The sequence below is a fragment of the Engraulis encrasicolus genome, chromosome 17 (genome assembly GCF_034702125.1).
Source record: "Engraulis encrasicolus isolate BLACKSEA-1 chromosome 17, IST_EnEncr_1.0, whole genome shotgun sequence".
Taxonomy (NCBI): Eukaryota; Metazoa; Chordata; class Actinopteri; order Clupeiformes; family Engraulidae; genus Engraulis; species Engraulis encrasicolus.
Window position 1 is genome coordinate 39,818,882 of NC_085873.1, and position 12,500 is coordinate 39,831,381.

The window sequence follows — 12,500 nt, forward strand, 5'->3', positions numbered from 1 at the left end:
CATATCTGACGTGAACCGAGGCACAGCCAACCCTACCGCTGCACCGTGGCTTAAGTGGCTGCACGTCGGACATGCGACGTCTGTAGTGTAGTCCAAATAATTACATATTTTTGCACACTCACAACTCAAAAAGCGCTTGCCAAGTGAAGTCAACAAGCACACCATTGGTTGTTATTAATTCTGAGGCACAGCATATGTGTGATCGACGGGGAAATGCGAGGTGGGTCGGAAAATAGCTTTGATCAGTCCATTACAGCCCAGTCAAAAGTTTTTCCGTTGCCAGCCCCAGAAGCCGCCCGGAAGGGGTGGAGACTTAGGTGCCCCATATGTTGTCCACTGATCCCTAACCTTAATCCTGATTGTATGCATTGCATGCATTGCAGTTAGAAGAATGTTAACAGCTGGGATATTTGTGATTTAACATTCAAAACGGAACATAATGCACGGCTAAGTAGAGGAGACAGCCTCAGCAGTAACATATATGGTAGAAATGGTACACCAAGGGTGGGGAACCTATGTCTCGAGGGCCGTTTGCAACCCTTGCTTGAGGCAGTCTTATCCGTCCCCTGATATAATTTTAATATTGTGCAGTTTCACATGAAATATGACATGTTTTGTAAAGACATCTTAGAAATTACACTTGCAGTACTCTTAAGTTATGTTTTCAGGGGACATAGTGAGGGTGGGGTCTGTTGTAAAAGCTGACCGCCTTCAATATAGGCCTAAAGTATAGGGGGAAATCCTGGAGTGTGTTCATAGTACGGCCCATGGAGGACTTGATAAAATGTGGCCCTCGAATGGAAATGGTTCCCCACCCCTGTGGTACACACTAGCCCTCCCTGCAGAATCACACACAAGAATATATGAATTGCAAATGCAATGCCATTGGTGTTAAATAAGAGAGACAGAGAGAGTGTTAATACATGTTTGTGTGTGCTCATCTAACAAAAATACACACTCTTTGCTCTTATCCTGACTGCCACTGTGTTTTCTTTCTGTCGATCCCTTTAGATCATGTTTGAGACCTTCAACGTACCAGCCATGTATGTAGCTATCCAGGCCGTGCTGTCCCTCTACGCCTCTGGCCGCACAACAGGTCAGTCTTAGAACTGTGTTGCTTTTTGGGTTAAAAAAAAAAATGTTTAGGGGCTTTTATGCCTTTATTTGATAGGACAGTCTGAGAGGGTGACAGGAAGCGAGTGGGACAGAGAGGCGGGGTGGGATTGGGACTCGAACCGGGGTCCCCGTGGGCATGCAAGCCCAAATGTGGGGGGCTTAGCGCGCTGAGTCACAGCGCCCCCGCCCCCCCAACTGTGTTGTTTTTACAATTTACACCTTAGGTGTAGTAGGGGTGACGAGACATCCCCTATTTTCAGGGACACACTGTACCACCCCCAATTTTGGTGTCCCCTACTGCAATTCAAGAAAACTCCTTCCCCCAACAGTTGTGTTACTAAAACGTGACTACTATGGTAGAATGTAAAAACAGTAATATCCCTGCTTAGCTATGAAATTACAAGGATATGTATCTGATTGGAATATTTGAGGTCCGGTTACCTTAACTCAGGGTATTAATCTGGCAAAGAACTATCAACTGACCTCAGTGCATTTTGTCCTTGCCTTGAAGCGAAGAGTTATCCTGTGTATCCTGACTGTATATCTGCTGTCTGTACTGTATCTTGCAGGCATTGTCCTTGACTCTGGTGATGGTGTCACCCACAACGTGCCCATTTACGAGGGCTATGCCCTTCCCCACGCCATCATGCGTTTGGACCTGGCTGGCCGCGATCTCACAGACTACCTCATGAAGATCCTGACCGAGCGTGGCTACTCATTCGTGACCACTGGTGAGTGCCCAAAGTCTTGGTTATGGCCCACTTACAGTAAAAATGAAAAGTTACAGTAAGCATCAGCAAGCCCACTAAAGTGTTACACAGTAAAAGATCCTGACCGAGCGTGGCTACTCATTCGTGACCACTGGTGAGTGCCCAAGTCTTGGGGTGCATCCCAATATGTGTCCTTGCCTCCTCCACTTGTGCTTGTCTCCTCGTCCCGCCTCCTGGCCCCTCCTCCGTGGAGAAAACGATAAAGTTTCCCAGCTGTCAGCCTCGCCACAACAACTTTTGAGGGACTGTTTTTCATTCACCATCCCTATTGCAAATGAGAAAAAGACTTTACAATTGAGCTTTTGCAAGATATTGAAATATAATGCTGTTGTCAGTGATGTCATTATGACGAGAAGCAAGTGGAGGAGGCAAGTGGAGGAGGCAAGGTCACATATTGGGATGCACCCAGGGTTATTACAGGCCATTGACAGTAAAAAGAAAAAGTTTCCCCAAAGAACCATCACTTTGAAAGCCTTCAATTTGCCTCTATGGAAGACCCACTAAAAGTTCTTTGAGGAATCTTTGAAAGTTCTTTGAGGATTTATGTACAGCGCTCAAAATTGCTGTATGGAGTGGATTGAAGTTGTTATACTTGTGTTAGGGCATTACAGTAGTTCTATTCAATAGTAATCAGATAAGCTGTGTTGCATTGATGCCTGCATTGCACTGGATAGTGTACTGCATTGCGTAGTGTTTTATAAGAATACTTTTGAACTTGCTGAAATACTGAGGACATCAATGTAAGGCCACCATCACAGCCGCGTTTGAAGGTAACTTGATCTAATCTTGCTTCTTGTTTTTTTGCTATCTACAGCCGAAAGAGAAATTGTCCGTGACATCAAGGAGAAGCTGTGCTACGTGGCTCTTGACTTTGAAAACGAGATGGCCACCGCTGCCTCCTCCTCCTCCCTGGAAAAGAGCTACGAACTTCCTGACGGACAGGTCATCACCATCGGCAACGAGAGGTTCCGTTGCCCCGAGACACTCTTCCAGCCTTCCTTCATCGGTAACTCTTCTCTTTCTTTCTTTCTTTCTTTCTTTCTTTCTTTCTTTTTTCTTATTTCTCCCCTTTTGATCACTTTACATTTTTGTATATCTAGATCAGGGATGTCAAACTCAGGCCCGGGGGCCAAATTTGGCCCGCGGAGCCATTTTATTTGGCCTGCGAGATCATTTCAAATATGTATTACAGTTGGCCCAGTATTAATATATAGTGTAATAATACTTGAACACAGGAATATGAGCCCAGGGCCCAGGACAGTGAAAAAGACCACAAATAGGCAACAGAATACTCTATGTGCAGGCACATTGATATATAATGGGACTCTTATTTGTGGAATTTAAATATGAGTAGCAAGTGTGTGCAACAATTTTTTAAATTAAATATTGAGTTTTGGCCCTCGACTTCGCTACAGATTTTGATTTTGGCCCTCTGTCAATTTGAGTTTGACACCCCTGATCTAGATGATATGATAGTTTTCATTACACAAGTCGAGTGATAGGTGAGTCTACTACTCCTGACTTCTGAATCCTAAATCCTCCTGACTTGTGAAATTCTCCTCAGGTATGGAGTCTGCCGGTATCCATGAAACTACTTACAACAGCATCATGAAGTGCGACATCGACATCCGTAAGGACCTGTACGCCAACAACGTGCTGTCTGGTGGCACCACCATGTACCCCGGTATTGCTGACCGTATGCAGAAGGAGATCACCGCACTGGCCCCCAGCACCATGAAGATCAAGGTATAAGGGCCCCTCTCTGTTTATCTTTCTATCACTCTCTGTCTCGTTTTTTTTCTGGCCTTTTCATCTCTCACTCCCTGACAGACACTGTTTGTAGTACACGAGTGTGTACGTATACACCAAATAAATTAACCTGAATTTGAATGCACACACACACACATGAACACGCACACACACACACACTCACACACACAGAGAAACACACTTGTGTTTTGAAACTAAGTAATACTTGATGTATGGTTTTAGGGCTAATGAAACAATTTCTACATAACCTGATCTAAACTCCCTCTCTCTCTCCATATCCATCCTCCCGCAGATCATCGCCCCACCTGAGCGCAAGTACTCGGTCTGGATCGGCGGCTCCATCCTGGCCTCCCTCTCCACCTTCCAGCAGATGTGGATCAGCAAACAGGAGTACGACGAAGCCGGCCCCTCCATCGTGCATCGCAAGTGCTTCTAGACAGCACCCCCCAGAACCGCTCCTCCTCCTCCTCCTCCTCCTCCTCCCTCTCTCTCCATTCATTCCTTCCTTCCATCCATCCTCCTCCTCCTCGTCTTCCATGCCTCTTTCCATCCCTCCCTCCAAGTCCTGTTACCCTCCCCCCAACCTCCCTCCAAACACTGCATTGTTCACTCTGCAACCTCCCTTCCCTTTCGTTACTGTCTTGGTCTTCCCCCGTTGCCTGTAAACTGTGAATGCAGAATCCCTTCCACCCCAACCCTCCATTCAACCCCTCCATTCACCCCCCCCCCATGTTATCCTTCTGTGCTATCTTTGCACTGCCCCTCACCTGTGTGAATGTGTTTTTTGTCTTTCTCTCTTGTACTGATGTTTTTATTATTTTTTTGTTTTGTCGATTTGTTGTTGTTTTGGACAAATAAAACCGAACAAAAGAACAAGCTTGAAGGTGCTGCCGAACAGAAATTGTCGGGGACTGTGTTTTTTTTTTCCTGTGTGGTGGTGGTGGTGGTGGTGGTGGGGATGTGGGGGGATGTTCGAAGTTGTGAATTCATCATGACTTGAGTGATATGTGGCTTGGGTGGAGGTGTGAGGGGTGTGTGTGGGGGGGGGGGGGGTGGGGGGTTGTAGGATGGGGGATGTAATTTTGGGTAGGCCCCAGTATGGGGATGAAATCGGCCAACTCTTGCTTTAAAACTCTGGATCAGGGACATAGCGGTTACTGTTGTAGTAGTTCAGTACAGTTATGATTATAATGTTCAGGCAACTTGGCTTGTCGATCCTGAATGGAGCTTTTTGTTTTTTGCTCTTGGACCCCCCCTTGTGTTCCTGTACCCACACTGCATCCCTGCCGCTTTTTTCCCTGTTAAGAGGTTGTACTGAAAGTCTTGCAAACATGTTCTTCCATCACTGTAAGCCTCTTGAGTTTGAGAAGAAGGCAGTTCTGTGAGGTGTTGTCATTCTGATTGCCCCAGGAAAAAAATCTAACAAACAACAATAAAAGCTCTGCTGAAAAGGAATTTGGCTGTATGTTTCTTCACTTTTGACAAGACGAGCACCTTCAACGGAAATGAAAGTATGTAATACTGTCAGACAATGATGCTGACATTTTCACGTCAAGATAAAGTGTAATGGTTGATATTATATGGAAAGAAAAGTTGGCATTTGTGCATGCCATGACTCATTATATAGGCTGTTTACTTCAAGCCATCCCTCTGGTATGGAATTTCTAAGGGGTATCAGATGAGAGAAAAAAAGGGTGTCAATAAAACCAAGAGCTCAATTGGGAAAAAGTTCATTAAAGGGACACTGTGTGAGATTTTTTGTTGTTTATTTCCAGAATTCATGCCGCCCATTCACTAATGTTACCTATTTCATGAATACTTACCACCAGCATCAATTTCTAAGTATTCATTATGACTGGAAAAATAGCAATTTTCATACATGAAAAGGAGGATCTTCTCCATGGTCTGCTATTTTGAATTTCCAAAAATAGCCATTTTTAGCTGCAAAAATGACTGTACTTGGACCATACTAGAAAATATTTATTTATTACTTAGTAAACTTTCATGTAAAGATCAAATTTGGCAATAGGCAGCCCAGTTTCAATGAGCAGCATAGTTGCAGTACCTTTTTTTTTTTTACCATTTCCTGCACAGTGTCCCTTTAAAATGTGTGTTTTTCAGAACAGAGCTTTCACGCCTTTTCCTAAAACATGGGCTCGAGTTACTTTACTACAAGTGTACAAATGCATTGCCTTGCCTATTTTAAGACATCCGCCGCAAAAATATATCCTTAATTTCCCTTTGAGAATAACAAAGTTACTCTAATCAAACATCTTCCATTAGAGTAAGATACTTCAAGCCCGTGCATTTCCTGGATCCATGTAATGTCAGGTGAACGCCCCTTTAGGAGACCTTCGGTAGGAGACCTTTGGAGTCTTAGGGCTTCCGCACACCGGCTCCGACAAAGTGCTCAGCACTGCTCCGCAAAAGTTTGATTCCATTGTTTTCAATAGAACCCCGCACACTGGCGCCGATGTCCACGGACATTCACGGATGTCGGATAGCGATTAGAAACAAGTTTTATTTTGTCGGCGCCGCCCATTGACTACCAATGCTATGTTGGTGTGACATTGGGATTGGGGGGCCGAATTATGTCGAAAGCGAAAGTGCTCCGCAATGCTGTCAGAGCCAATATGTGGCCGGCCTTATAGTTGAGAATGAACAGATTTCTCTTGGCACTGTATATGGCAGTAGCGCACATCTCACGTAAGCCGTCACCAAATGCCACAGAAAGGCAAGAGGGAGGAGGGGACAACTTTAGGAGACCAAACTTGATCACACTCCTTTGCATTGGGTGGGCGGAGTTTGGGTTATCTTACTCTAATAGAAGATGTTTGGTACGGTAAAACAAAGGAGATACGCACTCCGCGCTTCTAAATGAACAATCAGGTGCAACCAGAGCAGGACCAAAACATAAGCAAAAAGGGAAAGAAATCTGGTGCCACACGGATGTCTATTTTCTGTAATTTATTTTTTAGTGCAGTGAGACTAACGTTTCGACATGCGTCTTCATCAGAGTCCTCATTTCTCTGAGGACTCTGATGAAGACGCATGTTGAAACGTTAGTCTCACTGCACTAAAAAATAAATTACAGAAAATAGACATCCGTGTGGCACCAGATTTCTTTCCCTTTTTGCCTATGTTTGGTACGGTCTTCTCATCAGCTACATCTCTGCTCACAGCCTAATTTCAAACAAAACTAGAGGCAGATCGATTTTAATACATTTTATTTTTTAATCAACCGTTGTTCGATGACAAATTGTCAGTTTGAAAAAAAATGAAAGGTCTTCATGATATATTGAAATGCACACTGTACGCATGTGTATTGCACAAGAACACCCACCACCCACCCAACCTCCCCCAACCCCAACCCCCGCTCCCAGTCACATAGCGCTCACACAAACCAGAACACACACACACACACACACACACACACACACACACACACACACACACACACACACACACACACACACACACACACACACACACACACACACACACACACACACACACACACACACACACACACACACACACACACACACAGCAGCAGCAGCAGAGAGCGAAATACAGTAATAGACAGCTTAAAGTGTCTTTTTTTTTTCTTCAAAAAGTGACACATTCAGACAGTGTGTGACCCACCAAAAGAACAATAAAGACCACCACCCACTGCTGGACAAGTGCTTCACCTTCAGAGAAAAACAAAACCACAACAAAATGGAGGAAAAACACAACATATAGGGTAAGAGAAAAGGCCTATTACAGAACAAGTAAATAATGACAAGAAATTAAAACATCCAAAACAAAGCCAGCAGACAAATAATTGACACTAAAGCCACATAGCCATTTGCTTCACCTTTGCTTTACCTAAAAACCTACAGTTAGAAATACAAGGGGAAGAAAAACAAGTTAAATATAGTGTTTGGTGACATCTGAGCCCTAAACTACAACGCTGGTTCAGGATACGTTAAGGTTAAGCTAAGAGGTAAATCATCTAATAGAAGAGCCTGGAGTCCTCATTTTCTTAAGAAAAGCTCTGATTTACCTCTTAACGTAACCTTAACTTATCCTGAACCAGCTTTGTAGTATAGGCCCCTGTTATAGCACATACAGTGTGTTGAATTCGGAGTACATGAGAAGGTACATTAGTTATGATACACATGGATGCTGTGCTTAAGTCTGAGTCATACCTGGACCTGAGTTGTGGGTGGGTGGGTCGAGGGGGTCGCAAGGGAAACAGGGCTTGTTTGTTTTTTTCAAAGGAACAGCTTTTGCGTTAAGGCTTTTAGATGGGTGTCTGTATTTCTGCAGTCCTTTGGTTTTGTGAACATATTCTTATCGTGTGTGCGTGTGTGTGAGTGTACGTGTGTGTGTGTGTGTGTTTGTGTGTGTGTGTTGTAAATGGCCATTCTTACAGACCAGTTATTTCTTTTTAAAACGTAAGCAAACGAACAACCAGAAGGCAAAATATAAATTGTAGAACATACACACATACTGTACACACCTATGATTGGGTCAGTAAGAACAGGGCTGGACTGTACATCTGTGGGCATAGCGGGCATTTCCCGGTGGGCCCCCCCGCACCCTCATGGACCCCTATTTTCAGAGATATTTACATTTTTGAAAACAGGGGCCCACAAGGGTGCAGTGCCCACCGGTGAGTCAGTTCTGCGTCACTAATTTTGAGGGGCCCCTTTAGCCCAAAAGTGCCCAGGCCCTATTTCTCCCCCAGCCCAGCCCTGTGTAGGAAGGAACAAAGAACAAACAGGTAGAGCTTGATAATGACATACCTGTCCATTACAGCCTTGTAGTAATACAACTTGTAACATCACTTTGCGTTAAAAAACAAACTGGCCAAAATGAAAAAAAAAAAAATCACAATAATAAAATACCACAACTGAGGAACAACAGTGGATATGGCTCAGCAAAAGGTCTGGTGATATCGAAACCATTCACATCTTGACATCGTATTGAGTTCCTCGCTGTTATTCACTAAGAGGCTGTTGGCCACAAACAAATTCACAGACTTAAAGGTTAAAACGCTAAAATGTCTTCAAGTTTTTTCCATGCAGCCCATAACCAAGCAGGCTGAATACTGAAATTCACAGGATTCTCAACACATCAATGTCTGATACAAACATCATTTTTTTTTCGACTCAGAGTTGTCTGCAGATAACGAGAAAGTCAATCTGGTAGTCCTTAAGAAGGCATTTATTTATTTATTTATTAGAAATCACCTCTGGCTTTCCGGCACTTTGCAAAGCAACCACAGTGCCATCTGGTGGTAAAGAATAAAATAAAACCTGCACAGTATTTGATCACAAAAGTAGCTTTCCTACGACAGCAGGTCTATTTTTTTTTGTCTGGATCTAATGAGTTAATGTACCCTGTCACAACTTGTAAAAACAACAAACCATTTCAAAAACATATCAAGGAGTTAGAGAAAGACCCAAAAATTAAAGTCAAGGCGATATGAAAAAGGACAGTCAGAACACACGCAGAAGATCTCAAGAGCAACAGCATTTCAACAGCTTCACAACATTCAGGGCGGCAAAACAAATAAAAAATTAAAAAAGCAAATCCACAGTACTTCAGTTCAAAATAAATAAATATAAAAAGCCTCTGTGTAAACAACAACGATTTTTAAAAAAAATGAGGACCGCCGCCAGGCTTTTGAAAATAAGAAAGGTGCGCTCTGCGGTCAAGTTTGCGGTGTCGCGAGGAGAGGAGTCATGATGTCCCAAAGTTGTCCCCTGTCACCTGAGGTCGAGGACCACAGTCTTTGTGTCCTTCACAACGACGTGCTTGCAGATCTGTCGGGAGAGGGCGTGAGGTCACTGGTAGTCACATACTGTAGGGTTGAAGGTGAAGATGCAGGACTAAGGCTGCCCCCTATATCAGGGGTTCCCAACCTTTTTCAACTTGGGGCCCACTCGAAATTGTCAAAAATGTTCGGGGCCCACCTCTGACCCAATTAAGAATAAAACTCAAATAAATCAACAGCAACACACACCAAAAAATATGATTATTTTTTTGGGAAAATGATTTCAAAGCCCACTTGGAATACCTTCAGGGCCCACCAGTGGGCCCCAGCCCATAGGTTGGGAACCACTGCCCTATATCATCACATAACCAGTTTGGGAAACAGTGGTCTACTGGCAACAAACCAACACACACAATAGAATATACGGACTCAGCTCTACCGTGGGTAGGTAGGTAGGGCACTCGGCTATGCGGGACTCACTAATTTCACGCCCTTTCGGTACTGATGTCTTACGTCATACAACCTAACCATAACCCTAAACCTAACCCTAACCCTAATCCTAACCCTAACCCTAACCCTAACCTTAACCCTAAACCTAACCCTAACCCTAAAATCGCTTGTTTTAAATGTTTGACATCAGTACCGAAAGGGCGTCAAACTAGTGGGGAACTCGGCTATGCGGCCGACCCGGGTTCCATTCGGGCCCGGATCCTTCCCCGTCTCTCTCTCTCAAACTGTCCTGTCGCTAACAAAGTCTAAAAGTCCAAAAAAGGGTCTTAAAAAAATAATTCAAAATAGGGTATGCGGACTCACAGTGAATAAAGGCGGGTCCTTAGAGTGGGGGTGAAAGCCCTTGAGTCTGCAGGCAGCCACCTCCCCCATGCCAGAGCTGGTGAGGCGAAATACTCCTGTGCTGAAAGGCACACACACACGCACACGCACACACACACAGGTGCATACACACACACACACAAGTTAACATTAATTAGAACCAAATATTCAGTATACTAAATATTCTGAACAATAAGCATGCTGCCGGAATCTTGAAAACACACACGCGTGCACACACACACACACACGCACACACACACACACACACACACACACACACACACACACACACACACACACACACACACACACACACACACACACACACACACACACACACACACACACACACACACACACACACACACACACACACACACACAGGTGAATACCAGAGCATGGCAACCCGACCGAAGCCCGACGGGCCTGGTAGGAACCCGATGGGCCGGGCCGGACTCGGACAAAAAGAATGGAATATCTGTCGGACTTGGGTCGGACTCGGGCTTGAAGCAAACAGACATTGTGAAAAGTGTAACCAACCAGAGGAAACGTTTCAGTTCATGCAAACGGCAGTTTTGTGATTAAAAAATAAGTAATTGAATATGCATTAATGAAAATGTTGGTAGGCTACTCGTGCGAGGATTATTATTGGCTGTATGCACGCGCCAGTTACCAGCGGCAACATGGACGCTCACTCCCAGTCAGCCGAGCAGGAATGCCGAGTCAACTTGCTTTCTAAATAAGCGCCAAATCAACAGTTGTCAGTGAACGCGTGGTCTTTTGTTGTAGGCCTAGTGTAGGCCATGTTTTAGCATGCCTTCGATGCTGTCTTAAATGTTGAACATAAAATGACGAAGTTTGTCACTGCATTGCTCGCCAAGGATTACATTTCCAGCATGGGGTAGCAAGGAGCATAATATGGATTAAAGAAGACGCACACGCTACGTGAAGTTGCCTAAGGTATGGGCGGAGAGGTTTCCTGTTACTGTCCTTCACGTAGGTTCTTAATTCTTGTCACTTTTACTGTACAGTTGTAACTATGCGCGTGCAACCTTTCCTGATTTTATATTGACCGCATGGACATCAGGGGAAATGACATTCTCTTGGAGGGCCGAACAGGCTACTGTTCTTCGGGGTGAACTTATAGCCCATCCTTCTTAACGACAAGGAGCGGCATCTTCACGGGGCTCGCGGGGATTTATTTGCACTAACAGTAACGTAACAAATGTTCCATAGCCGCGCTGACTGCATCCAAAACGTATTCGTTAGTTTTCGCCTTTCTTATCCTCTCACGCCCCTCCCATGCATTTGATCACCGCACCCAACATCTCTGGTCTAACCGAAAGAAACATAAGCTGCGCTGTCACATGTGTGTGTCTGTGCGTGTGTGTGTGTGTGTTTATACTTACTATGCGTGCGTAACTAAATTAGGCTACTGCAAATTGCCTCATCCTAACGTCTTTGCCTATCCTGGCTATTTATCACGTGGTATTTTGAGTATGGAGGAGCCCACATAGAAAATCTTGCTTGCGCACAGGTTCTGTTGTTATTACAGTGGTCTCGGGCTTCGGACGGGTTCGGACACAAACATTTTAATTAGTCTCGGGCTCGGGTCGGGGTCGATCACTTTTCTGTCGGCTGAGGGCCGGGCTCGGACAGAAAAAAACGGCCCGAGCCACACTCTAGTGCATACACACACATACACACACATTAATTAGAACCAAATATTCAGTATTCAAAATATTCTGAATAGGCTTCTTGCTGGAATCTTAAAAACACACACACACACGGAAAGAAATAACAATATTACGACCAATATTGTGACCCATACGCATCTTCCATATGAGAAAGAGACACACGCACGCACGCACGCACGGATGCACACACGCACGCACGCACGCATGCAAGCACACACGCAGGCAGGCACACACGCAAGCATGGATGCACACACGCAGGCAGGCACGCACACACGCACACGCACACACACACGCACACGCGCACACACACACACACACACACACACGCACACGCACACGCACACGCACACGCACACGCACACGCACACGCACACACACACACACACACACACACACACACACACACACACACACACACACACACACACACTGCATAATTCCACACATTACTGTTAACATGCATGCCATTCCTGCTGGGGTCGGGTGATTGTGAAATATGGGACATCTGTGCTCGTCTGGGACCGAATGTAAAATGAGACGTGGGGTGCG

General features: G+C 44.8%; 2 protein-coding genes across 2 annotated transcripts in view; one reads left to right on the forward strand and one right to left on the reverse strand.

The window, feature by feature from the left end:
* The window catches only part of acta2 (actin alpha 2, smooth muscle), a 14,460-nt gene extending 9,349 nt beyond the window's left edge, over nucleotides 1–5,111 (forward strand). The window contains exons 5-9 of the mRNA XM_063220758.1: nucleotides 1,012–1,096; nucleotides 1,686–1,847; nucleotides 2,701–2,892; nucleotides 3,451–3,632; nucleotides 3,949–5,111. Of these exons, the coding sequence (XP_063076828.1) occupies nucleotides 1,012–1,096; nucleotides 1,686–1,847; nucleotides 2,701–2,892; nucleotides 3,451–3,632; nucleotides 3,949–4,092 (765 nt within the window). The 3' untranslated portion in view covers nucleotides 4,093–5,111. The remainder of the gene's footprint in view (nucleotides 1–1,011; nucleotides 1,097–1,685; nucleotides 1,848–2,700; nucleotides 2,893–3,450; nucleotides 3,633–3,948) is intronic.
* A 2,034-nt stretch (nucleotides 5,112–7,145) lies between these two features.
* Nucleotides 7,146–12,500, reverse strand: part of stambpl1 (STAM binding protein-like 1) — a 55,477-nt gene continuing 50,122 nt past the window's right edge. Inside the window, exons 12-13 of the mRNA XM_063220759.1 lie at nucleotides 10,237–10,336; nucleotides 7,146–9,472 (exon numbers count right to left, since the gene is read on the reverse strand). Coding sequence (XP_063076829.1) covers nucleotides 9,416–9,472; nucleotides 10,237–10,336 — 157 coding nt within the window. The 3' untranslated portion in view covers nucleotides 7,146–9,415. The remainder of the gene's footprint in view (nucleotides 9,473–10,236; nucleotides 10,337–12,500) is intronic.